The sequence below is a fragment of the Porites lutea genome, chromosome 2 (genome assembly GCF_958299795.1).
Source record: "Porites lutea chromosome 2, jaPorLute2.1, whole genome shotgun sequence".
Lineage (NCBI taxonomy): Eukaryota > Metazoa > Cnidaria > Anthozoa > Scleractinia > Poritidae > Porites > Porites lutea.
Genome location: NC_133202.1, coordinates 25,796,514 through 25,822,516, shown reverse-complemented (window position 1 = coordinate 25,822,516; position 26,003 = coordinate 25,796,514). Strand labels below are relative to the sequence as shown.

At 39.3% G+C, this 26,003-nt stretch overlaps 1 protein-coding gene and 1 pseudogene across 1 annotated transcript; both read right to left on the bottom strand.

Moving 5' to 3' along the window:
- Positions 1 to 26,003, bottom strand: part of LOC140925913 (tyrosinase-like) — a 52,505-nt pseudogene that overhangs the window by 1,813 nt on the left and 24,689 nt on the right.
- On the bottom strand, positions 5,636 to 24,134 carry LOC140928122 (probable serine/threonine-protein kinase drkB). Its single transcript, XM_073377837.1, has 3 exons — positions 24,018 to 24,134; positions 12,744 to 13,669; positions 5,636 to 6,262 (listed from the first exon to the last, which is right to left on the bottom strand). Exons 1-3 carry the CDS (start codon positions 24,034 to 24,036, stop codon positions 6,065 to 6,067), a joined length of 1,143 nt encoding a protein of 380 aa, XP_073233938.1. The 5' UTR covers positions 24,037 to 24,134; the 3' UTR covers positions 5,636 to 6,064.

The following is a 26,003-nucleotide window of genomic DNA, read 5'->3' as shown; positions in this document are numbered from 1 at the left end:
GTGAAAAATACTTCACTGTAAACCAACAACCGCTTCAAATATGTATCACATTAAATTCATGCAAAATGTAGACCTGATGAGAAGTTTATAGGAAAAGAAACAAATGATAATTACAATGAAACTATAATGTTTGAATAAGATCTGTATTTGAGAGTTCTCTCATAATTCTGACAGAAGATCAAAATAGGAAACTGCATATCCTACACAACTGCATTCATCAACATGATCCAACTAAAATTTCATGAAGACTAAAAGTTTACTCCAAACTTTAAACTCCTGTAAGGTTTTTCCCAGGTTTGAATCACACTGAATGCATATTTAAACAGTAATTAGATCTGTGAAACATTAGAACGGTGCAATGTCATGGAAGGTCTGGGACATTACTGAGACTCTAACAAAATCCTTTGGTGCAAGTTCCAAAGCCGCCTACTATTATTTTATTATGAGCCTGCTACTTAAAACCTTTTTGACAGCCCTGATATTGCACAGTAAATAAACACCGTTGGATATACACATGCAAGCGGTCCATGACCATCATGCTACCTATCCCTTAATCAAAAAACCTACAAATCGCCTTTTGCTGACTTTTTCACCTGATTTTGCATTAAATAGCCAGATTTGGTTGTTTTATGCTGAAAAGTGGATTTTTCTCAAAAAGCTTGGTACTTTGCTTACAGCTACAGTGTACATTGTAGAGCAGTCCCCTTTTGCTACGGCCCAAAGACTGGACACAGTGAACTCAAATGCTGTATTAGCCAATGGAATAATTCTAAGATGCATTTATGCTTTAGTAGCTAATAACATAAGATATAAGAACCTGTGTTCCTGTTTCTTTATGATTCGTTTTACAAGGGATTTGAATCAGAGATCGTTAACATTGCCAATGTCAAATGCTTGCTTGTCAAGCAAGTCGGATGGGACAGTTACACCTCAAGATAACTATCTTATAAGCTAATACAGTGTTACTACATGTACATCTAAATTATTATTTCTTAGCTAATACACTGTTTGGGTTCTCTGTGGACAAAGAAAACTGTCTGTAATAATGAGCTGTCCATAAAGTGGTGCTTATAATTTCATTTACCAGCAGTTCTTTTTATCTTAATATTCCAGATGGTATAAAAATTTAATTACGAACAACTTACTATTTGAAACTGGCTACAGTGTTGATGGGATGCTACAGTGTACAATAATACTTTGAAGGGTCTGACTGCACTCTTATCGATCATAGTCATTGCCTCCTGTGAGCCAATTCATGGATGAATTTGATACATGTACAAAAGTAAATCCAACACTCAACAATCAGAAAGATGTAATACTATGTGACCTCATGATGGAACTTAAAGAAAGGAAATGTATATTATTTTTAAGTTACATGTATTTTCTTACCCTTTTTTTAAGTTATGTAAATTGGTCTTTTGTTGAAGAAAATGAAACAATGTCAATGTTTTGCTGTGCATGCATCAATCATGCAACCATGAATTTGACAAAGGTTTGGAATTGAAAACTGGACAAGTTTGTACTTGATGTACCAAATTTCTCACCGGCTGAAACTAACAAGCATGATGTGCCAATTTTTGGCTCTAGCTGACATCGTAAATAAGAAAACCCATATTTTGGAAAGCATTTTTTGGCAAAACAAGAACTGATTATGCGTATACATATTATAAAACTTAAAAGTACTCAATCACAATTAATAAATACACAGTACAGGTAAACCCCCAATGCTAGCAATCTTCTGTGACCCAAAGAGGGCAAGTATGCTGGTGTAAAAAAAAAAAAAAAACTCCAAGGATTGCTCTACAGAGATATAACCATCCCCTTTCAGGGCTGTCATTACGTTTTGAAACAGCCATAGCAAATGAAGATTCACCCAATACAGGTCCCAAAAATTTAAATTACCACCTTCAGCTTTCCACTTTGATCACCTGTAACATCAAGTGAGCTCAGCTGTAACAGGTGTTATGGGTTACGGCCCCTAATGACAGCCCTGCCTTTTTATTTTAGACAATTCTCAGTTTATGAAAAGCCAAAACATTTTTATTCAATCATTACATGTAGATCTCATTACACTTTTATCCTTCTTTGGAACATTACCTGCTATTTTTCAAGATTATTTCACAAAAAAAGACTTTACATAATTATAACAAATATACCTGATCAGCATCTAATATAAAATTTTATTCTAATGTTGTAGTCAATTTTTTATTGCAGTTAATTTATAATTTTCTGTTCTTTTTGTGTATGGCAATGTATGCTAAAAATAAAAGAAAAAATAATAGTTATGCTGAGATACAAAATTAACTGTGCACAACATACACGTATACATAGATTAACAGCCAAAGAATTCTCAGTGAAATACAGAGGGGCAAATTATTATGGAACAATCCACCTGAAAACATTAATGCCATGGCTGATTAAACAAGATGTCTAAGTACAAGTACAGAATAACTTCCAGCAAACATTCAGGAAATAGTTTAAATTGTAATATAAGGTGCCAAACATGATAGGGCCATTTTTGTTCTCAGTTAAAAAAACAAACTTTGTGCACGCATAATGCATGTACGGTCTCTAGGGAAAATACTATTTTTTCACTTTCGATCGATCAAAATCGTGTCCCATTTGACACACATTCTAAAGAGAAAACGCGCTGATTTAGATTTAGCGGTCTTCCTATTTATAATTATAATAAAATTATTATTCTGTTGCTCAAACGGCCCTCTACCAGCTGTACCTTTTAATTTTCTCTTGTGTTGGACTGTGGGACGAGAAACTTTAACCTGAGCATAAAATGCCAGCGAAGCTTAATAAATAAAAATTCGAATGTTTGAGGATACACTGAACACTGACTGAACTAGACCTCCAGAGGGTCCCTGAACTTCTGAAAGATGCAAGTCGATATTTGGTACAAAAACGGTCCACACGTTTAACACAACTGTCGCTTCCGTGCACAACGGTACAAGCTAATTTATATACATAACAAAGCCCAATAATTTTTCTTTCACTTCTTTACAATTTCCTGTTGTACCGATGTGCACGAAACTAACAGTAAGCATAGAAAGTAAAAATTACCCACCTTTTTGGCATGCCTTTCGCACCCATGCCGGCGATTGCAAAGCCAATATCTCCGACAAATAACCACCACTGGGTTTGTCCGCCGTTTCCAAGGCGCTACATTTTCTAGAGAAAACATTCCACTCAAAACTTTCACCAAAATGTTTTTTGATCTCTTACTATGGCAAGAAAACCACAACGCTATCACTGTCAAAAAAACAGCCATTATTTTTTTCATCTCAATCGGCATTTTTGCCTCAGAGCCAATGACATTGCGCGAAATAGATCACGTGTCATTTTTAGTAGAGCATGCGCAGACATTTTTCGCCGGTGAAATGCCACGTAGGAAACCCCAGCCGGTCATGCGCAAACGCAATATCTGCCCTTGCCATGTTATGTTGGTGTCTCGTGCAGCATAGTAGTGCATTCACACAAATGACTTGACGGTTTTGTTGACCTCTTCACTGTATGGTGTCAAAGTCACCACATAATCGCTTATGTAGTGCCATGACATGTTGATCCTTCTCCTCAGCTGACAACTTGAGAAAATTTTTGCGAGTCAGGTTTTTTTTTTCTGCGTACAGTCATTGTCATAGTAGCCAAACTCGCACTTGCTACAGTCATATCCAGCAAAGTTTTAATTCCATTTGCACGTTTCGTGGTAAAGAGCAAGAGGTCAGTTATGGCGCTCGTCGTCTTTCTGGAAAGGTTGGTTATGACTGAACTTGAAGGTCCAATCACGAATGATCATTTCCTGTAATGTACCTCTGTTTCCACCGCTACCGCATGGTGCACTAAATCCTTTTGGGATTGGACAACATTTCTTGTTTTTCAGATTCGTCAGGAATGTAAAAACTCTAGGGAACTGACCTTCAGCCTAGGGTAAGGTGAACACAATTAAGACAAGAGACGTGATGATACGGCAGCTTATCTACCTGGGACTTCCTGAATGAATAAAGGGGACTGTTCGAGAAAAGGCTAATGTTCAACCAAGAGGTCTTCAAGGGCTTCAAAATATATTTATTTATCAAATTGTTAGCCGTTAGTCGCATTGTAAAATGGTTTGAACCCTAGGAACGCTTTTTAAAAAAGCGATTCTCTCCTCCACAAAGGCCTCTTTGTGTTGTAGGGGGACTGGGGGAAAAGAAAAAGACAGCGCGCGGGGCACGATGGGAAGGGGAAAGAAAGAAGAGAGGCCTCTGCCATATAACTACTCGTTTCCTTGTAATGTTGTCTATTTGAAGTGCATGACCTTCTTTATAAGTAAATTAATAACACGAATTTGGGTAAAATCCTATTTTATAAGTCGAGTTATCTGTTGAATTAAGAAACTCTCATGGTATACCATATATAAGCGAAACATCTACTCGTTTCTTGAATTAATATTGTCTGTTTTAAGCGGATGATTAAATTTATAAGCAAATCTGAATTGATGTGCAATTGATTTTGTAAATAACTCTAATTACATGTACCATCGCTTACTGTTACGCAGGTTTAATCTTATATCTTTTTAACATTGTCTATTTCATTTGCCTGATCTATCTCATAAGTAACTTATGAATATTAAGGTATATTCCTTTTCACAACTAAGTTACCTATGGGATAGGAAACTCTAATATTGCAATCGCTTAATGTGCTAGCTACTCCGCAGATTTCATCGGCGTAAAACGTTTCATAAGCCAAAAACTGATACAATTGTTTCTTCACTCGATATTGTCTATTTCAACATTGTCTACTTCATAAGCACATAACTACAACTGCATAAATTTAGGTAAATTCTATTTCATAGGATACCTAATGGGCTTTACTACTCGACGGATTCAACGGCATATATAGCCTAAATTGAATTTTTATGTAGGCGACATATCTGCCGGTACCTTTCGTCAATTTTACGTCTAAAACCTACTTCATAATAAGTATATAAGTACATAGAAATTGAAGTAAACCTTGCTTCATGAATAAGTTACCTATTACCGGCATAGGGAACTCATGTCTACTCCAGTAACATAACTGCTATTTAGTAACTACTACGCGTATTTGATTGTATATTCTACAACTTGTAATAACTGCCATATCTACTCGCATCTCCAATTCTGATTATAACAGCATTTTAAAAAAAAATATATTGTATACTTCGTGTGTATGAACTTCTTCAGAAGAAATAATAAAATGAATGTAAACAGGGGCGTATGTAGGGCTGCTCCTAGGGTGCCCATGATGCCCCCTTTGTATGTCCCTATAATTCAGGTGGCCAAAACCTGCGAATCCGAAGAATCAACATGCAATCAATCTTTTCCAGTGCTAGATTGTTGCTTACCCCATTTGCAGGACCGAACTTTTGCAGTGGACCATGTTCTTGTTCCTTGTTCGCAAGTACAATAGAGTATATTATGCTACGTGGAACTGAATTAATCCACGCAGCTATCTCACTGCTCATCCAAAACAATGTCACTTGAGGTAAAACACGGCCTGGATGTGGACATACCAATCTAGTAAGTACCCTGGGTGTGACACAGCGTGACCCCCCCCCCCCCCCCAGTTCCCCTTCCCTCCCCGCCTCCTTTTAAAAATCCTGGCTACGCCCCTGTAAAGTAACGTAATCTATTGCATATGGAAAAATAAAGCTATTTATTTTTTATTGTTCCAATTTAACCATCCTATAAGCAAGCTTAGGGCATAGACTAGCATCTCAGTGGTTTTCTCCCAGACCTATAATTTACCTTGTTTTTAACAACGTTACTCCAAAAACGGCATTTGCTATTAACCACGATGGGGAATACAAAAAACTACACACAGCTGTATAACTTCTGGGTATCGATACTAAAATTTTACAGAAAAGTCCTCGCTACTTCCATAAGTGGTTTGTTTTTAACCTAAGTAATTGTTTTCCTAGTAAGACTTTTGTACACTACTTTGTCACGATAAACAATTGGACACGACTTCCTGCAATAACATTTTAGCAATTCAATTCTATCAACTGCGAAACTTTCCACAAAATATTTGATAGACGTTACACAGATCTTGATAGTTCATCGATTATCTCCTGCATGGTTGGTCTCGCTTCAGGATCTGTCTGCAGGCATCGCCGTACCAGGCCTCTTAAGGCGCGATTCGTCATCAGTAGAACTTGCTGTTCACGCCTTCTAGGATCTGGAAGTTGCCGGATGCACATTTCACAAAGAAGCACACCAAAGCTGTAAACATCAACCTATGAAGAATACACAGATTATTTCTTGTTATTTGCCTTTGAGCATCCTATTATACTACTACCAGTTATACCCATGCCAGCACTTAGTGTCATTTTTAATTTCTATTTAGCTATTTAACATTTATTAGATGAAGCTGAGTATCATCTGAAGAATTATGCAGATTAAGGGGGAGGGGAGGGGGTTAAGTTCGCGTCTCCATTTGACTGTTCCTTAGCAAATTCAGGAGATAAAGGACTATAAAGTCTAACACATATCGTATTTATTCAATTGAGCGCCCAGCCTCGAATTACAATGTAGCCCATCTCGACTCATCCTCGGAGACCCAGGGGCGGTCAGTCGGGCCGGAAGAAATGGCGCGACGAAAGTTTTCAAGTACGGGCGAAAGAGCCCCTTTCGCCCGTACTTGAAAACTTTCGTCGCGCCATTTCTCCCGGCCCGACTGACCGCCCCTGGGTCTCCGAGGATGATCTCGAATAAGCACCCATCCTATCCTGTAGGGAGGAAAAGTTAATAAGTTCCCACCTCCACCCCCACCCTACCCCCTCCAAAAAAACTGAAGTAGACAAGAACAATGTGGTTATTATTTATTTACTGCCCTATCTGCTTCTACAGTCGAAACTCTACTAATAAATATGTTCTCTGTCCTAGCGGACAGACAATATGTTTACTTTCAGGGGTTTCAAAAAGCACCGACGGCCGACGTCAGCTACTTTGCTCAGAGAGGTCGGCTACCTTTTTCTAGAAAGACGAAGCAGTTAGTTTGAATAACTAGTTGTGTTTCCATAAAGGCACACTGGTTTTACGTTATACTCTAGTTATGTAAACGCTATATTACAGTCATTTTTAACTCGTGGGTACGCGCGGAGTTATTGCAGGGACAGGGATATGCAAATGAGTCACTCGCTCACTCGTAGTAGACGCACTTCGTAATTAATCGGGTCCGAACTCGAGAGCGCGAAGATCTATCGTTTCCGAATAAGCACTCGCTCGCAGAAGTTCGGTGGCATCAAATTCCTCGCTGAGAGCGTGCATCGTGCGCTACAGCACGGTTAGAGGATAGAGGTCTTACCAATTTAAGACACGCAGGAATCTTTCAGATTAGTACGATTCAAGAGCCTTTGACTCGTCCAGGCGTTTAACTTGACGAGAAGATAAGTATTTGCTCTTCAACTCCTTCAACTTCGACGCTGGCTTGATCTCCTACCTTGTAGTAATGTAGTAGGTTATGTGTATGAATGAATGTAATGTAAATAAAGGCCCTTCTTCTTCTTCTTCTTCTTCTTAAGGACTCCCCAAGTTCACGGGGGGAAATGGATGTGATTTTGAGCATTAGCTTTAAAATGACAGCGGAAATCGAGATAAGAAAACATAAGCTTATGCTGTGGATATATGGCCGGTAACCGGTCAAGGTGTTAAAAACACTAAATGGCCGGCAGTCTTATATTATCAGTAAATTTCACAAAATCGAAAGATTCTAGCTAAACTATCATATGTCGATTAAGACAGGTCAAGCGATCCTGAAATGCTTTATAGATCTCAAGTCTAGTGTTTGGTTTACGCTGGGCTCAGAGGACGAAACCGTGTTTTGTGCCCGAGGGGTACTCCCATAAATTACCTATACGGGTATGTGCCGCCCAACGGGGTCGTGATTTTGGGGTATCCATTTCAGAGGCGTTTTCTAGAACGGGGTATAATATTTCGAACGCACGAAAGCTCCAGTTTTGTAAGAAGCCATTTGAAATTATTCAAGGACAGATTGCTTTTAAAAATACGGTTCAATGTGTTAACAAGCAAACTGTTATGCTCTTGTTGCACCCGAGAACGGAGTATAAAAAATTGGCCCATTTCTAGAACGGGGTATCAGTTTTAGGGGAATTTTTTTTAAGAACGGGGTGCCAATTTGGAGTCCCGGGCGGCACATACCCACCCAAAAAATACCCAAGTACCCCCCCCCCCCCCGGGGTTTGGTGACACTTAGAACTTTTTTCAGCTCGACTGCCGGTCAAGGTTTTCAAAACACTAAATGGCAAGCAGTCCTATATTCTCAGTAAATTCCACAAAATCGAAGGATTCTAGCTAATCTAAATTATCATATGTAGATTAAGACAGGTCAAGCGATCCTGAAATGCTTTATAGATCTCAAGTCTAGTGTTTGGTGTACGCTGGGCTTAGAGGCGAAACCGTGCTTTGTGACACTTAGAGCTTTTTTCAGGTCGACTGCCGGTCAAGGTTTTCAAAACACTAAATGGCCGGCAGTCCCATATTCTCAGTAAATTTCACAAATCGAAAAAATTCAGCCGTTCTGAACTATCATAAGTCGTGATCCTGATCAAAGTCGCTACGCGTCAGTTCCCTTCTGGAGCTGAAATACACGTCAACATTATCTTGTCGACAGGGTTAGTGCGAGATTTGAATTCAGATTTTAAAGCTTAAAAAGCATTTCAGCTTTAATTCTTTTTGTCTACAAGTTGATGATTGGAGCTCTAAAAATAGCACAGAAAATTACACGAGAAAATGCTTTTGAACACAAGACAAAGAAACCCGGGTTAATTTTAACCCCGGGTTAAGCGCTAATCAGCCTTCGAACAACTCGGCCCTGGAGGTGAATCACTGAATAGTGCAGGATATTCACTGATTGAGTAGCCAATCAGAGAGCGCGAAAAACACTATCCACTGTTTTAGTATATACTAAGTGCAATAAAAACCAAGAAAAGTATTGTGTTTCCAGAACAAGGATAGTCTGAATTTCTATCATTTCCTAAAATTTACTGTGGGAAAACCAGAGGTGATAACTAATTGATTGTTTTCTAAACAACGTACCCACGAGTTGACGATAGTCTTTCTTTGATTTCACAAGTTTCTTCATAGGTTCACGCAGAATTTGTTTACGTGCAAAAGTACGTAATTTAGTTTTCATCATTTGTTCCTTTGCTTTCAAGAACTGATTGAATGTGTGACTGAGAAATCAAATGCTACATTTTCTTGAATGAAAAACACGCTCTTTTTTCATCAAATTTACTCCCCAGAACGCTGAAAATCGCATTTTAGGGCTTTGAAGTTGCAAAATTGTCTGGGGCAGAACGCGCTCAGACCACCTACCGCCTAGAAAAAGGGGACTAACGGCCCCTTGTTGATACAGTCTGTTACTCTATTCAAACCTGCTGGCTACTTCAATCTTTATTGAAATCCCTGATTTGTATTGAGCCTCTCAACAAAAACCTCTAAAGTGCGTCCCAAAGGCCAAAATAACCTCTCTATACAGGTCATTTAGAAGCAAACAATGAAAAAACTGATGAACTCACTGTACCTTACTCGCCTTGTTTTGCTAACATTTTGGTTGAGAACATTTTGGTTCGGTATCACATTCTGGTTTTGATGCCTCTTAGGGTAGATTTCCACTGTCGCGTAATCTTTACGTGCGTGTACAAGCACGTAAATTTTAATCTCGTAAATAAAATAGAGGCAAGATATAAACTGCTGAGCTTTTTTTTTCTCAAAGTTGAGCGAGGTTCAAATTTTACGTTTACGTACGACCTTTCAAACATTGCCTCTATTTTATTTGCGTACGTAAATTTTACGCACATACGCGACAATGGAAATCCACCCTTAATAAGCTTTAGTAAGGAAAGTCTTTTAAAAAGATTTTGTTACTCCAGCACGCCGCCTATAGCCCGTATCTATCCTATAAGGATGGGTTTCCTCTATCGCGTAATTTTCACTTACGTACATATACGCAAACAAATTGTTACGCTCGTTGAGCGAGGTTCTACGTTTTCGTTTACGCGTGACCTTCCATATAATGCCTCTATTTTATACGCGCGTATTAAGCGACAGTGGAAATCCACCTGTAATACGTTTCTGTGCATTGTGCATGGGTTTCTTACTTAAGGTTAGTTTCTCTTCCCGATTCACTCTTTTCACCGTAATTAATCTTGTTTATCCCCCGCCCCAAATGTTGCATTACCATTGTTGACTGGAATACCCAGGAGGAGCTGGAATTTAGAGTTGTAAGATTTACTGCAAGAAATTTTTCATTAAAGCGCACGTTAAAGACAAATGTGCAAAACTTTTGTCAGTGATTGTAGCTATCGAAAAAGGAGCAACCCACTCCTACCGCCTCGGGCTGAGCCTCTCATATATTATTAGCATTACTGACATTGCGGATTGCGGATGGCCCCGGTGAGAATATAATTATTGCGATGGTCACCTTTTTAAGCAGGGACGTCACTCTCTCTCAAAAGGAAGTCGCTGAAGAAAGGTTCGACTCTATTGGCCAGTTATCTAAACGCAGTTTAGCCAGTGTTTAACAAAAACGCGTTTTAAACCATTTTCAGTTTGCCGAACGCTTTTATGTAATCACCATTTAACGTGAACAGTTTCATTAGAGCATATAATGTGGACAAGAAAAGCATTTATCTTCTTAAAAGAACTCACTCAGGAAGAGATCTGGAGGTCCAAAGATTTCCTAAACCGCGGCATAAGTTGGACTTTGTTTAAAAAACCGACCCTATCAGTTTTATCTACGAAGTCGCCAAAAAAATTAACTGCAGCTTATTAAGTTTGTTTTCTTGGCATAAACACCTACAATCAGGGACAAAAGTAGTTGACACGCTTGTTTAAAACGGGTGCTTCCGAATCAATGTTGTCTGAAGTAAAAGAAAGACTTTTGTTCAGGGCAAAAATACAACATCGATTTTGGGGAAAGAGGTTGGGGTAAACATAGCCTGCGAACAGCAGACGCATTTCCGGTCGTCGCTTCTCTCCCTCCAAAAAATAGCGTCTGTGAACCCGAGCGGCAAAACGATTTCCGTGACGTAAAACCTTTTGTTTTGATGTTGGCCAATCAGATCAAAGGATAGAATACAGCTGAAGTGTCTTGGATTTCGGCAAGAGTTACCAAATACGCTTTGGAACGGTGAATTTTACGACCATAACAAGATTTCCTGCGACGTTGAATGTTGACTTCTTTATGAAGCAACTGCTTCTTAAGCTATGTATGTGATGTGGGCCTTTTGTTTCGCTTTATAAAATACGGTAGAATGTGACATAAACAAAACCTGGACAAAATAATAACTACAGCGAAAGGAAAGTAACATAGCCGTTTAATGGTCTTAATGATATCGCGCTCAGACCCATTTATTTCAATTTTAATAGCCAGCGCTGACAAAAGGTGATGAATCAATTATACAGACACATCCTTGACTGATTCAGAAATCTCTGACAATCGCCCGTTAATAATTCTAGTATCGCCACAACATTATGATCTTAAATTTTATAAACCTGGGCCAGACCCAGCGTGAAGCAAGTAGTTAAAGCAGCAAATTGATCATAGTCAAGATGACATTTCAGCTACGACGCCTCGACTTATCTCACAAAGACTGTGGAAATTAAAACCTTGAAAAGAACATGTATTTAAAGAAATATAAGAACAAATATAAAAGCTTTCGATCTGATCAAAGTTCTGTCTGAACCAAGAGGCAACCACGCCTGGGAAATCAATTACCACACGTCCTAGCCTTTAAAGATAAAGGATATCTGCTAAAAAATATCTAACGCGGGACACGACAAACTGTCGAAGAGTTCTCCAAAGCATACTTTTCTGCCAGGAACCAGAAAGGAACAGAAGCAACAAACGGAATGATGCGTCTACGGTCATTAGGACATTTATCGTTTCGAATATGATCAAAACAACTAGGTGTGATAAATCATTGACTTTCAGTAGGCAAATAGATAAAAAATGTCCTCTAATCTTTTCTTCGAAATGAATCTTATTGATGCTTGTTTCATCAATCAGTCCCACGATCCTGGCAAATTAACTTTCGTGAACCCGTCGTTCTGAGGAAAAAGGGCGGCTATACACAAGCTACGTCGTCCTTTCAATTTCGACTTGTAAACATATCCACAGCGCACGATCTTGCGAGAAGTCTCGCGAGTTAATTCCTTGATTTTAAGAGCTAAACCGTGATTGGCTAAAAAGGTTTTACGTCACGGAAATCGTTTTGCCGCTCGGGTTCGCAGACGCTACCGGAAATGCGTCTGCTGTTCGCAGGCTAGGGTAAACAGGGTAAGGGAATAGGTATGTCCACTATGCAAAAAGGGGCCATTTTACGGAAGTGTCTCAACACTTTAATTTTGTCCCTCATTGTAGCTAACCCCTGAAAAGGACCATAATAATGGAGCCATGTACATTTGAGTTCAAATGGTGATAGTTTAACAGGGGCACCCAACGATAACATAGTTCAAAACCACTTAAACATAGCATTGTTGAACGTATTTTAGTATTTAAACGGTAGATACAGGCATATTTTTAACCCCTAAAAATTTTTCATCTGTTCGTATTTCCTAGCTGAGAACAACCTGCCCTTAAGAAGTAGCTACGCGCTCAAGATGACTGCACCAATGCGTCTCTTTGAAGTCTGAAGATGTTGATGAACCAGTGCTGAATAAAAAAAAATCTAAATTCACTAATTAGAAACTTACCTTGACTGTTTGGTTTGATGTAAGCGCTTCAGGAGCGCTGTAAATCATAGCTCCAGGAGCCACTGTCATGGTCTGCTGCATGAAATTAGCAGTGCCGTAATCTGAAACTTTGCCTCTCCATTGGTCACCCTGTCGCCATAGCAACACATTCGCACTGCTCACATCCCGGTGAATGATAGGCTCTGGTTTCTTCTGATGAAGATAGTTAATTGCTCGGGCTACATCCAGAGAAATTACGCGTATTTCTATTTCGGCGAGTTGTCGCTGTTCTAACAGAGTTCGCAGACTTTTCTCCATCAGCTCGGTCACAAACAGAGGGTTTCCTTCATCGTTAGTGGCGCCGATAAACTGAAGCAAGTGAGGATGGCGGCACTTGGATGCAATATTCATTTCTCTCTCAAAAAGAAGTATGTTATGAGGGGAGAGAATCAGGTCATGAATTTGCTTTACTGCTATAGTACAGCCACAATACACGCCTTCATAAACACTTCCCCAGCCCCCCCTGCCAAGGCATTTATTGGTCATTTGAATTTCATCGCGGGAAATGACCCAATCGCATGTTTCCTGTTGTTGCTGTTCACTTATTGTTTGCTGAGCTAAGGAAAGACTTAACTCTAGCTCATTTACTTCCTGGTCTTTTTCTCTCAGCTGTCTTTGCAAATTTTCTTCACGTTGCTGCATCTCCCTCAGCTGCCTTTGTGAGTTTCCTTCACGTTGCTGTGTCTCTCTCAGCTGCCTTTGTAAGTTTTCTTCACGTTGCCGCATCTCCCTCAGCTGTCTTTGCAAATTTTCTTCACGTTGCCGCATCTCTCTGAGCTGCCTCTCTAAATTTGCTTCGCGCTGCCGTATTTCCCTTGATGACCTTGGGAAGTCTCCACCAGCTGCAGGCGTTTGTGCGCTTGCTCCACGTAGATCCTCCATAGTTTCTGAAGGGAATCCAGAAAAAGAAAAACAACAACTCAAAACTGTATACTAAGATAGCCTGTGAACAGGCTTTTGGTCGAGCGGGGAACTAGGGAGAGGGAAAAGCGAAAAGGCCTGTAGACAAACATTTGCGACCGCCATTCCACGGCACCCGCTGTGCATCAGATCCTGATGCAAGTTCTTATTGGCGAGAACACTGACTGTTGACAGGTCTGATTGACATCGGCTTTTCGGTCAGCACGTAGCACGCGTTTTGATCACAAAGTGGAAATAAAAAAATACTCCAAAGACTGTTAAGCTTGTTCAAAAGCTATTACCAAGGGGGGAACTACGCGCTCCAGTCAAAAGACTCGCACCATCTTTAGAAAAACACTACGCTGGAGTTTACCGAGTCACAATGCAATTCTCCATAGTTGATGTAGCTTCGGTTTAAGCTGCACTTGAATCTTATAACTTTGGATCTGTAAATTACTATCCGTGATGATTTTTAAACATTCTGCAAAGAAAACTAACGAGCTGGGCCCAGCGTAGCCCGAGATCATGCCCTCTGCCTATTATCCCTCTACGCCCTTGAAGAAAAAAAAAAAAAAAAAAAAACGCCTGATCGCAGGTTAGGCCCAGCGTGATACAACATTTCAGAAAAACATTACATTAACGGACCTTTAGAAAATCGCTTAGTTATTCAGATCCAGAAGGCACTTTGGAGAAAAGTAAGACCCTTATTCAGCCGCAATAAAAAGCTTTACGCTTCAAAAGAGGTCAAAGAAAATGCTCTTGCATCAGAGGGCAAATCCTGCCGACCAGAGACAAAAACCACAGTAAATCGATATGTATGCCATGACCTCTCAGTGTGAAACAAGCGGCTAAAATCACATTTACCCAGTGAATATGTAGAACCTTCCAGAGCATAATCTACTCAGGAGAGGAAAAAACTTATGGGAACAAGCAGTATTTTGGGGTGAGGTACCGTCCCCTTTTATTGCTATAAATACGGGATAAATATCCAAAGGTGTAATTCCTGTCGGCGATCGAAGCGCTGCTGATCTCTTTGTACTTGTCTTTAGAGGTTCACGTTCTGGAGAAGCCATGATAGTATCTGTACCTTTCGCATTCCAAGTTCGCTCATTGCAGGGGCTTGTTAAATTAGAAACTGAACTAGCAAGACGAACGGCCCGTCGCGCACAAGTTAAGCAGCTTAAATCGGAAAAGCTTTCTCCTTGCTCAAGGGGAAATCTTGAGGATTCAAATGCTTGCGCAATGTCAGTCCAAAATCCAGGTATAAGATCTCTGATTACAGTCAAGCCAGGTCAAGCGTACCTCCCAAGATCCCACTAACGTATTTATTATTCGAAAGTTGAACCGTTGGTAGTTGTAGATTTCAGATTCATCTCTGTGTGCATTCTTGCATGCGTAATGAGCCGTGAATTCAAACGCGATTCAGTTACGAAATTTCTACCATCTCCGTTACCCTGAATTTGATGTCAATGTCTTCTAAGACATTTAATCCATTCAAAGACTTTCAATCTCACCAAATGCAGAGAAGTTCTCTTAAAATATTCACTGCTCATTACGCATAGAGGAATGCCGATTTAAATTTGACACCAGTTACCGGAACGACTAACGGATTCATTTTTTCATATTTTGGGGGGGTACGCTTGACCTGCCTTGGCTGTTAACGTTGGATTTTGTATGCCATCTCTTTTATTTACAATACCGACCGGTACAGACAGACGCACCCGCAACCGGTGCAGCAAACATCGGTGGTCTTAACTTCTCATACCTTTTTGAGAGAGCCGAAATACAAATACCGGTAAACAAATATGAGTGTCCACAAAGGCTGAGCTTTGACAGCTTTTCCCCGGGGAATCTATTCTGAAGTTCCTTCACCAATCACAACACCGGAAATTATTTGCGTCATGCCATAACATTACAACCAATCAGAGGCTGTCCCCAACATTCCGGGGAAACGGGAACACGATTATCGTCGGCGATTCACAGACGTCTCCTCTCCCGATTTTTCCTAAGGGAGAGGGTACGTCTGTACACAGGCTATCTTACCGGAGATCAACGATTTTTTGCAAAATCGACAATTAGGCTCGCAGTCTATTTCACTTTGTTTTGAGACGGACCAAAACACCGCTCATTTCCCGTTTAATAATTTTCCCAGGAGTTACTCACGCGCGAAATTGATTGACAGATAACGATCTTACTGACAGATGTTCGGCAAGATATTTACAAGAGGGCGGAATAACGGCCTCAAATGTTTGTCTACAGGCTCTCTCTTCTCTCCCCCCCCCCCTTTCCCTTCCCTTTCCTTTCTATTTTTTTCCCCAAACAGAGAGCCTGTTCACAGGCTAATACCAAGAGCGATAGTAGAGGAGTATATTATATGACAATTAAATAACAACAGAAAAAACGAACTGTAACTTAAAGGATTTAAAGCAGAGGACATACCCAAGAATAAAAAAACAACTGTTACTAAACTACGGTTTATGTGCGACACGCGTCCTACATACTGCTTAGGATCAACAATGATGATAGAGTACTGTATAATGATACAGAGACACTGATGGTAAGGCTACTAAGTCATTTACTAGGTTCATATGTGACACACGTCCTACAAATTGCTAGGACCAGCAATGATGAAAGAGTACTGTAAAATTTTTACTGGCACAAATGTATGTTAGACTTCAACTTTAGGAAACGTGCTCCCAAGGATATCGCATGCTAAAGAATTCATACAAGACGTATGAATACTGCTACTTGCTTTATTGTACAAACGACTGGTTTCAATAGACCGGCGAAATTTCTCATTTTATGTAAGCACTGAGGTTACGATAACTTCGAGTTAAACTGATTTCACTGGTAGTCAAAGAGTCGAGCGATTCCCTTTTCCCAGGAGAGCGCCGACTCATTTCGCTTTAATATTCAGAAATGCTCTCGATCTCTTTTCGCTTTAGTTGCCTTTCGCCCGACATGTTTTGCATGGCGTTTAGTCATGCGAAACCTCCACGAAACATCCACGCAGCGCGCGAGGTAACTTTATCCCGATTCTAAAAATAACTCGAGACGAATTACCTATGGAATAGGGTGTGTATGGGGGATGCCTTCTCTGTCCCCTTTATCCTCTCTTGGTAGATGGTGTAATACAGTGGAACCTCGATTTAACGAACCCCTATACAACGAAGTCCTCGGTATAACGAACGATTTTCTTCAGCCCGGCCAAAATTACAGTAAAATGTATGGAATAGAACCTCGACTTAACGAAATCCTCGTTATAACGAACACAATCCACAAGCGCAAACGTGAAATTTACCTCGATCTAACGAATAATGTCAGCATGTGATAAAGATGAATGCCAAACAGACCAACAAAGGATAAAATTTATATGTACAGCAGTTTTAAGCAGTTTTGTTTGCCCATTCTTGAGTTTCTAGTGCCGTAGCTATGTATACATTTGTCCGTAGTGAAATGTTACTACAGTAACTTTTCAGATCCGGAAATGCTGGGTTTGGTAATTAACTTTTTACTTTACCTCGATACTAGGAGTAATCGGACCTTAGGAGAGTGCGTTCGATATGTTTGCTAGGCATACAGGTAGCGGTTGAGGGAAAAGGGTGGATGGTTCTTACGATAGATAACTATGATTATGCATATTTTGAACGTAAGGGTTGCGTACAGCGAAACCTCGATTTAAACTGTCTTTGATAATGAAAAGGCTTTAAAGGCTAGTGATCAGCGTGATATCGTATGGTTCGTCTCAAGTGCTTGCTATTTGAAGAAACACTGGCCAGAGTGCTTCGGGCGTGTAAAAAGAACTTTTTGTTTTACTGGCGCAATAGATGTTCTACAGGGCGTAGTTGTTCGAAGTCCGATCAGCACTAAACCCGGGTTTCTTTTTTTTTTTGTTAAAAACATTTCTTTGGATAATTTTCTCAGTTATTTTTAAGAGCGTCCAATCATCAACTTGTTGGCAAAATGAAGCTTTCACATCTGAGGTCAAATTTCGCACTAACCCTCCTCGCCTGGGTTATCTTAACCCAGCTTTGAACAACCCGGCCTAGGTACTGTTAAAAAGCAAACAGTCGACAAAGGTTTAGATGTAATCATTAACTGTATTTAATATTGGGAATTCCACATGTAGAGAATTACTGAAATTTACTAAAAAATGACAGAAACCGTTACTGGCAAGTCTTCTTAACTTGTGATGATATTAAAGAAGACCCAAGACCACATTTTTCGTGGTGAATGCCAGGGTACAATAACTGTGTTTGAAGACTGGTTCACTTACACTACACCTCTCAATTTCACACGTTTCAAGGGAATCATCAAAGCCTTGAGTGGAATGTGTGTGCGGCTGGCACGTCAATAACTTTTCCAGTAATTTGGTCGAGTGTATTGATTTCTGTGGCCTGAGTGGCGCTACTGTGGGCTGGTCACGTTTTTCCGAATAAATAACATAGCGCTAAAATGTTCGTTTGTCCAGTGCCAAAAATATCACAAGTCATGATGCCGCCGAGCTTCACATCTCGGTAGATTTTCTTTGTGGAATAACGGTCGCCGAGCTACACAACTCTGCGGCACTACGGCCGCCTAGCTCTACAACTCAGTAGATTTACTTTGTTGCACAACAGACGCTGAGCTTCACAACTCGCCGGTAAATTTTCTTTGTGGCACAACGGACGCCGAGCTAAACAACCCGGTTTGATGCATACACCAGGAGTAGCACCCATTTTCCAAAGAAAAATATGAAGGCTTAATCCAAAGTAAAATTTTACTCATGGTGTAAACTTTCAGCACACTTTTGAAAGATGAATTGGAAGATTCATCAAACACAGATCGATAGTAGACCTTCGCAAACTCTTAAATATGTACGCTTTACGAAAATTCAGCACACTTTTAAAAGATGAACGATTTACGAAGACCGAATAGCAGACCTCAGCAAACGTTTGAAAGATGAACGCCGAGGACACACGAATCACCAAGTGAGTTATAATGCACAGAACACCCAACACAAATTAGGGTTACGTTCGACTACCTCGAACGCAATAACGAACATTTTGGTAGTTATCCCGAAAATTCGTTAAATGGAGGTGTTCGATACAACGAACCCTCGATACAAGGAACCAATTTCCCAAGTCCCTTGGCACTTCGTTAAATTAAGGTCCATTGTAGTGGGTTTTTCATCTTCTTGACGAGCATTTAGTTGAATTGAGTAGTCAGTGACGGGAGCAAAGCCGCATTGTACATTTTTTGAGCTATTTTGAAAAAATAACTCATATGTCAGTGGTGTGAGCGTATGTATCTTTGTGGCTTTGTAACTTTGTATCTTTGTAACTTTGTATGTTCGGATGTTTGTTGCAAGAGCCAATAAGGTTGAAGGTATGATGAGTTGATGCTTAGGAACCAATGAGATCTTGGCATCTATTTAAACATGGCATTGGTAAAGGTCGAACAAGGGCACTTTGAGACCGCCATCTTGATCCTTCACAATTTTTTCGTCTTTTATTACGGCTACAGGTGTTTGGAAAAATTACATTAAATATCTTCATTATTCAAACGCTGTGTACAGTGATGCAGCTGTTTAAGGGTTCGTATTTTAGTGTGGATGCTGCTTCAAGGCATTTCTGACCTAATTCGGCTATCGGTGCAACGCACGTCTGTATGAGTTCTGTTTCACCTGCTACAACAGGGTAGAGTATAAAAGATCATATATTTTCAAAGCTCTTCCAATGAAGCAATAATTGATATTTAGATATAGACTTTAATTCGAAAGTATGCGCGCTATAAAAATGTGGTTTTAGAAGTTTAGAAGGCAGCTTATTTTTTTGAAAGCTGTATCGAGTATTGTTAATCCTGTAAACAAGTTTTAGAAATATTATTCTCTCGCTTACAAAGTTCAACCGACCTTTTACGATCTATTTAGAAAAGATACGTAACTTAAGGTGACTCGACCCAGTTTTTTTGGGGAGGTACCATCCTACTTTGAAGCTCTCTGGTATCCCCACCTTTACTTTTATCGTAAGTCTAACACATAGATTGGATAACATATAGATCAATCTACAATACAACATAAAATTTTTGACGATCGGAGTAAATGTCACGTGGTTATGATGCCACGCCCCTTTGAGGTCTGAGTCGAAAATCTGCTGTTGCCGGCATTTTTTCGTGAAAATCTCTCGGCTACACAGGGCTCGACTTTCAGAAAAAAATCTTGGGGCCAGCTGGCCTCCAAGTTTTCATTTTTGGTCACCAGGACAAGTATTCTAGTCGCCAAAAATTGTTTATCTTCAAGAAAAAATAGAATACAATATACTAAAGGTCTTTTAATAAACCTCAACAAAATCGTCAACATAAAGCTACAGAAAGTCAATCCTGAATACAAGGGAAGACCTTCTACAAAACAGGCTACATAGCCCTTACAATAGCACTTGTTATAAAATTCATTTTTACGTATTTGTGTATTCCGTTACCGTTAGAAACAGATAGCTAACGAATACCTAACGGCTTTTCTACCACTCTAACGGTTTGTTCTAATGCCCCAACGGATTGCTCTTACGATCTAACGGTTGATTCTTAACAGCTAAGAAGGTTGGTCCGTCTAACGTTTGACTTTAACTTTATTTCTAAGAGAAAATCACCAGTGATGAATTGAAGTCGACTTCCGTCAAAATTAATCCGGCAAATCGATGAGAAGGTCACAAATATCTTGGGGGCCAGCCTGGCGACCAGGCGTGAAGAGTTAGTCGCCACTGAATAAAATCTAGTCGCATTGGCGACCCCACGGGTCGCAACGTCGAGCCCTGCTACACATAGTGCGCATTAGTGCCTTGCGCTGGACACGCTTGGCTGACTTCCGAATGCTCACCGAGATACCGTATGATAATTTAGTATAAGAAAATAGAAGGGATTCCCGTCACGAGTTGGTTTAATTATTGGCTTGCATTAAACCTATGAAAAAATGATATTTTTTTAATAGTAAGTAGATTTAGTGTGTAGCACTTCTTGATTTTTTTGCAAAGGCACAAGAAGCACGAGAATTTGATTAAAAATTGTGAGTTAAACCTCTATGTATCACGCGATGGCCTGTCTCACTGTACCAAAGTTATCGTATCTCGGTGAGCATTCGGAAGTCAGCCAAGCGCGGTCATTGCACGCGCGCTGAACAAGAATGCTGTATAATGACAGACTAGAAACAATAGACAACTCCCAAAGCACAAACTCGGCCAAAACGCTAAAAATCTTCAATGTTTACTCAAGTTTGGGCTTATAGAAGGTAATGTCACAGTTTTTCAATGACCATGAAATTCAGAGTCTGGGTAGTTAGTTAATCAATTGTGGCCCTGAAAAAATTTGAAGGAAAAAAAACTACGAATTTTTAAGAAAATGCTTTTTTCGTGAGATTGACTCTTAAACGCTGACAAACGTCAACAAATAGCGAAAACTATAATTTGTATATGTTTGCTTTGCTCGAAATTGCGCGCATTTACAAGGCCCTAAATTGTTTTGCTGACTTGCAAGGACCCATCTGTTATAACGATGCCCAAAATAAAGAGATGAATCTCATAGTTTATTAGATATAATGCATTTTAAGTTTGCTTATCATTTTCGCGTAAATTATGACCTAAATTTGGAAACCGCTGAATTTCTCGAATTGGGTCTTTGCAATTTTGTTGAAACTCTGTCCAGCGCAAGGCACTAATGCGCACTATGTGTAGCCGAGAGATTTTCACGAAAAAATGCCGGCAACAGCAGATTTTCGACTCAGACCTCAAAGGGGCGTGGCATTATAACCACGTGACATTTACTCCGATCGCCAAAAATTTTATGTTATATTGTAGATTGATCTATATGTTATCCATTCTATGTGTTAGACTTACGATAAAAGTAAAGGTGGGGATACCAGAGAGCTTCAAAGTAGGATGGTACCTCCCCAAAAAAACTGGGTCGAGTCACCTTAAGTAGAAACAGTAGCGTTAGGGAATAAAATTGGAAGAAGCTAGTTGACACAATAATTAGATACTGTTGTATTGAGTGGAGTAACATGATATAAGTAGAAATATATTTCGGCAGTTTGATAATTTTCTTTGAAGTTAATAAATGTTAGGCTATCAACCTTGACGTTGCATGAAACATAATTTAATTGCAGATGTTGTAATAAAGCCGAGGTGATTTCTTAAAATCGTTTGAGAAAATTTTGTAGCAAAACAATTTGCCTTTTTTTACGTACGAATTGTAAAAGGGCCAAAGGCCAACATCTTCACATGCAAATTGTGTGCATGAGTTATTTTTATAATTCTGTTTACTAGATTGCTGTGTGACAACTCGAATTCCCTCACGTACGAACCACGAAAGGGGGCAAAGTCCAACACTTTCACGTGCCAGCTGTGTGACAGTTCATCTCATGCAGATTGGCTTTTCACAATAATAATAGTAACTTGGACGTATGAAGACCTGTTTCGTTTAGTAACCAATTCTTTAAAAAAGGCTCTTGTCTTTTAAGAAGCAATAGCTTTTAAAACATGAAGAAATAAGTTGTCGGAGTTAAAGACTGTTTCACAAATGTTAATAAACGTTAGGTTATCAACCTTGACGTTGCATGAAACATAATTTAAATGCAGATGTTGTAATAAAGCCGAGGTGATTTCTTAAAATCGTTTGAGAAAATTTTGTGGTAAACAATTTGCCTTTTTCTTTTACGTACGAATTGTAAAAGGGCCAAAGACCAACATCTTCACATGCAAATTGTGTGCATGAGTTATTTTTATAATTCTGTTTACTAGATTGCTGTTTGATAACTCGAATTCCCTCACGTACGAACCACGAAAGGGGGCAAAGTCCAACACTTTCACGTGCCAGCTGTGTGACAGTACATCTCATGCAGATTGGCTTTTCACAATGGTAAAAAGTAACTTGGACGTATGAAGACCTGTTTCGTTTTGTAACCAATGGCTTAAAAAAGGCTCTTGTCTTTTAAGAAGCAATAGCTTTTAAAACATCAAGAAATATGTTGTCGGAGTTCAAGACTGTTTCACTGAGTAGAATCGCACGTGAAAACCTCGTGAATTATGATGATGCAACCATTTACCACAATGATAAAAATCCTGGTATTTCGTAACTATTCAGTATTCGATGAGTCACATTTTGGCTCTTTGAAACTCCGATGAAACCTTAGAGTTTTCCTTCTAATCAACGTTTGGTGAGTAGAAATTTATTTTACTTAAACGATTTGTTTAACTTGCACCAGATGTAACAGGGAAAGACAGAGGAAAGTGAATATATAGCTTGAGGATCGACTCAGCTGAGCGTTTCGCGTTTTCATTTATCTACCGCAATACCCAATTTTGCACAAAAATCCAATCTACATTGAGGATGAAAAAGGTAGATATATCACTCTTGGTAAGGTTACACCGAAGCATTAAAGTTACACAAAATAGCTCATGCACGTTTAACGTTCCTATGTTTAATTTTGGTAGTAGGGTTCCAAATGCGTTTGTGGCAGCTTTTTACTTACTTTTACTTTACCGTACGCGCGTACTTTCCATGTAGTATTCTACATGTATATTTCTTTTAGTTAATCTTGTTTGAAGCCTTGTGCGGGCTAGTACTCTTTTCAAGAGATGTTTTGTTTTTTCTTTTACCGACTCCCAGCGCTTAATAACTCGGTAGAATCTCAATCAAACTTCAACTTACAGGTAAGTCTTGTTTAATTTTGCGATGGATAGGCTAGCGCTATTAAGCGTTTCAACATTCTGGGCCAGCGAGAGATACGCCAGTAAAAACAACAACGAAATGAAGGGCTAAAAAATACAATCATGTAGCACTTCCCAGATCCGTCTCGTACTGGTCGATGAATTACCCACAGAACGTGTATAGAGAAATGGTCTGACAGCAGCAAAATGGAAACGCGCTTTGAGAAAGTCTTACTAATGTTTGACTCTAAGCTTTCATTCACTCTTAAATATGATCTGATTTGTTGACTCCAAATCACTAGAATTGGGGCCAGCCCGATATCATGCTTTTTTTAAAGTGGATCAATGTTGTTCCTGTAGTCTACCCCTCTTGGCACTGTTGACAGCGCGTTTTGACGCGAGGATTGCCGGTTGACCAAATCCATAAGCGTTTTTTTTATGTTTATAAAATTTAGTCTGAATATTTCACTCATCAATGTTCAATATTTAAGCCTAGCTATTCGTACATATGTACGGGTTTACCATAAGCTTCTCAATTCAAAAAACCAAACTAACTACTCTCGTCATAAGCTTGAGCTACCTGTTTCTAAACACACGTACATGCAGTAAGTTTAATCTTATTCCTCTTTTTATCACAAACCATATTTCACAGTCTTACCTTTGATAGTAGCGGGCATCTTGTCAATAAAAAGCTGAAGCTCATTTGGATCAGCATCTTTTAGTTGAACAGTTTTTCCTGTAAAATCCAGCCCACTAATTGTAACTGTATCCTTGGTGACCTTCATTGTAGTTTCAGGCCAAATGGAAAACTGAAACGGTAAGGAAAGATAATGATATAATTTAAGTTACATTGACTATAGTGGTAGTAGTTTCTGTGAAATAACAACTAAACACAACTATTCACAGCCCATTTCACTGAGATCTCACTTGCTACAGGATAAACAGTTATGCCCTCAGTTACAGCAAAATGAGTTCAATATTATGTTCTGCTCAAAATCATTTGTCAACACCGCTCATATTTATATTTTCGTTCTTTTTTTTTTCACCATAACTTATCTTTCTTTTTCTAGATTGGTAAATTTTCGGTTCCCAACTTAATGTACGGACCAAAGAAAAAACAAAAAGATCTATCCTTTCCCTCATCATCTGTTTTGACCCATAAGGTACCAAAATGTGGTTTAGTTGTAATCTTTCAGTATTAAAATTAACCACGATCCTTGTTTTGCCCCATAATTTATGGCCCGCCACTTTATACCCATTTCTCTGCATTACTTTTCCTAGCTCTAAGTTCAGAATCTCACATTTTTTGCCTTTTGGGGGTTGGTAAGTCTGTACAAGACCACTAAACACCCTACACAATGTATGCTTTTGCACTAGTGTGGCACATCTTGTCAAAGGGACAGTTTAATAGAGGCAAAGACAATAACAAATTACTTATTGGGACCTCGAAAACAGGTGACCACGGCTGCTTAATAGAGGTAGCTGCTAAATAGCGATCAGTTTTTACAATAATTAAGGGAAGCTATTTCCAGGACTTTAATTGGTGACCGCTTATAGAGGTCCGCTTAATACAGGTTTGACTGGTTTGACTATAGAGGCAGTTACAGTAAACACCCGCTTATAAGAACCGGTGGTTAAGAACCTCCTCGCAGAAATCTGCACTTTAATACCTAAGACTACAAGAACCTGTTTAGGTAAGCTAAATCAAGCAGGCTCTTATATGTGGTTAATTTTTACAGTTAAATTATGATAAACAATTTAACAAAGGAGTGTAACTTTGAGTTGTAAATTTAAGTACAACAAAGACATACTGTACTAAACTGTATGATATTCGGTAATAAGTTTTGTTAGGGTTATCATAATTGTGAATAAACAGAAAATTCATTTATTTTTCTCATTATCAACAATCTATTATGTCCTTCATAAAATTAAAATTACTTGTAAGAACCTAATTAAGAACCTACCTAGCCTAAATTGCCAATAAGTACCCCAAAATCAAGAACCTACTTCAAAAAAGGGACCTTCTTATCAGCGGGCGTTTCCAGTACCATAAAATGACAACTGAAAACAACCATATTCACATCCCATTTAACCATAGCTTGCAAAATGCAGACATATTTCCGGTTGTCGCTTCGCTCCCTCTGAAAAACCGGACATACATATGCGTTTCGCAGGCTAATTTAACCAAGACGCCATCAGCTACAGCAAACTTTGTACAATATGTTTATTAGCTCAAAATCATTTGTCAAAACCGTAGCCTTGCAGCTCTTTAGAACCTCTAATTTGTTTGGATTCCTATATGTCACAGCTCTTTTGTTTCGGGCTAGGTTCCATTGTTACTTTGTTTGTTCATTGTCTCCCCAGCTAACCCCTTTGAGGTTGCTCAGTATACACTAGACCATGTGGTCGCTAGCTCGTCCCCAGACCTTTAGGAAGAGGGCGACACCACATTTCCCTTAATTCCCTACCATGAGCAAGCCAGGCCACATCTTCTCTCCTCGACATTAGATGAAATAAGTGGTAAAAAAAATATTAAGATGATAACTACTTTTATGCAAGACACACAAAAAATTCATTATCGGACTGACTTACTAATACCTATAATAATAGTAATAATAGTAATAATAATAATACTAATAATACT

Excerpts from the sequence above, each read along its gene's own strand:
- LOC140928122 (XM_073377837.1), bottom strand. Across the intron at positions 6,263-12,743 it reads CATCAAACCAAACAGTCAAG|GTTGATGTTTACAGCTTTGG; the intron begins GTAAGTTTCTAA and ends TATTCTTCATAG.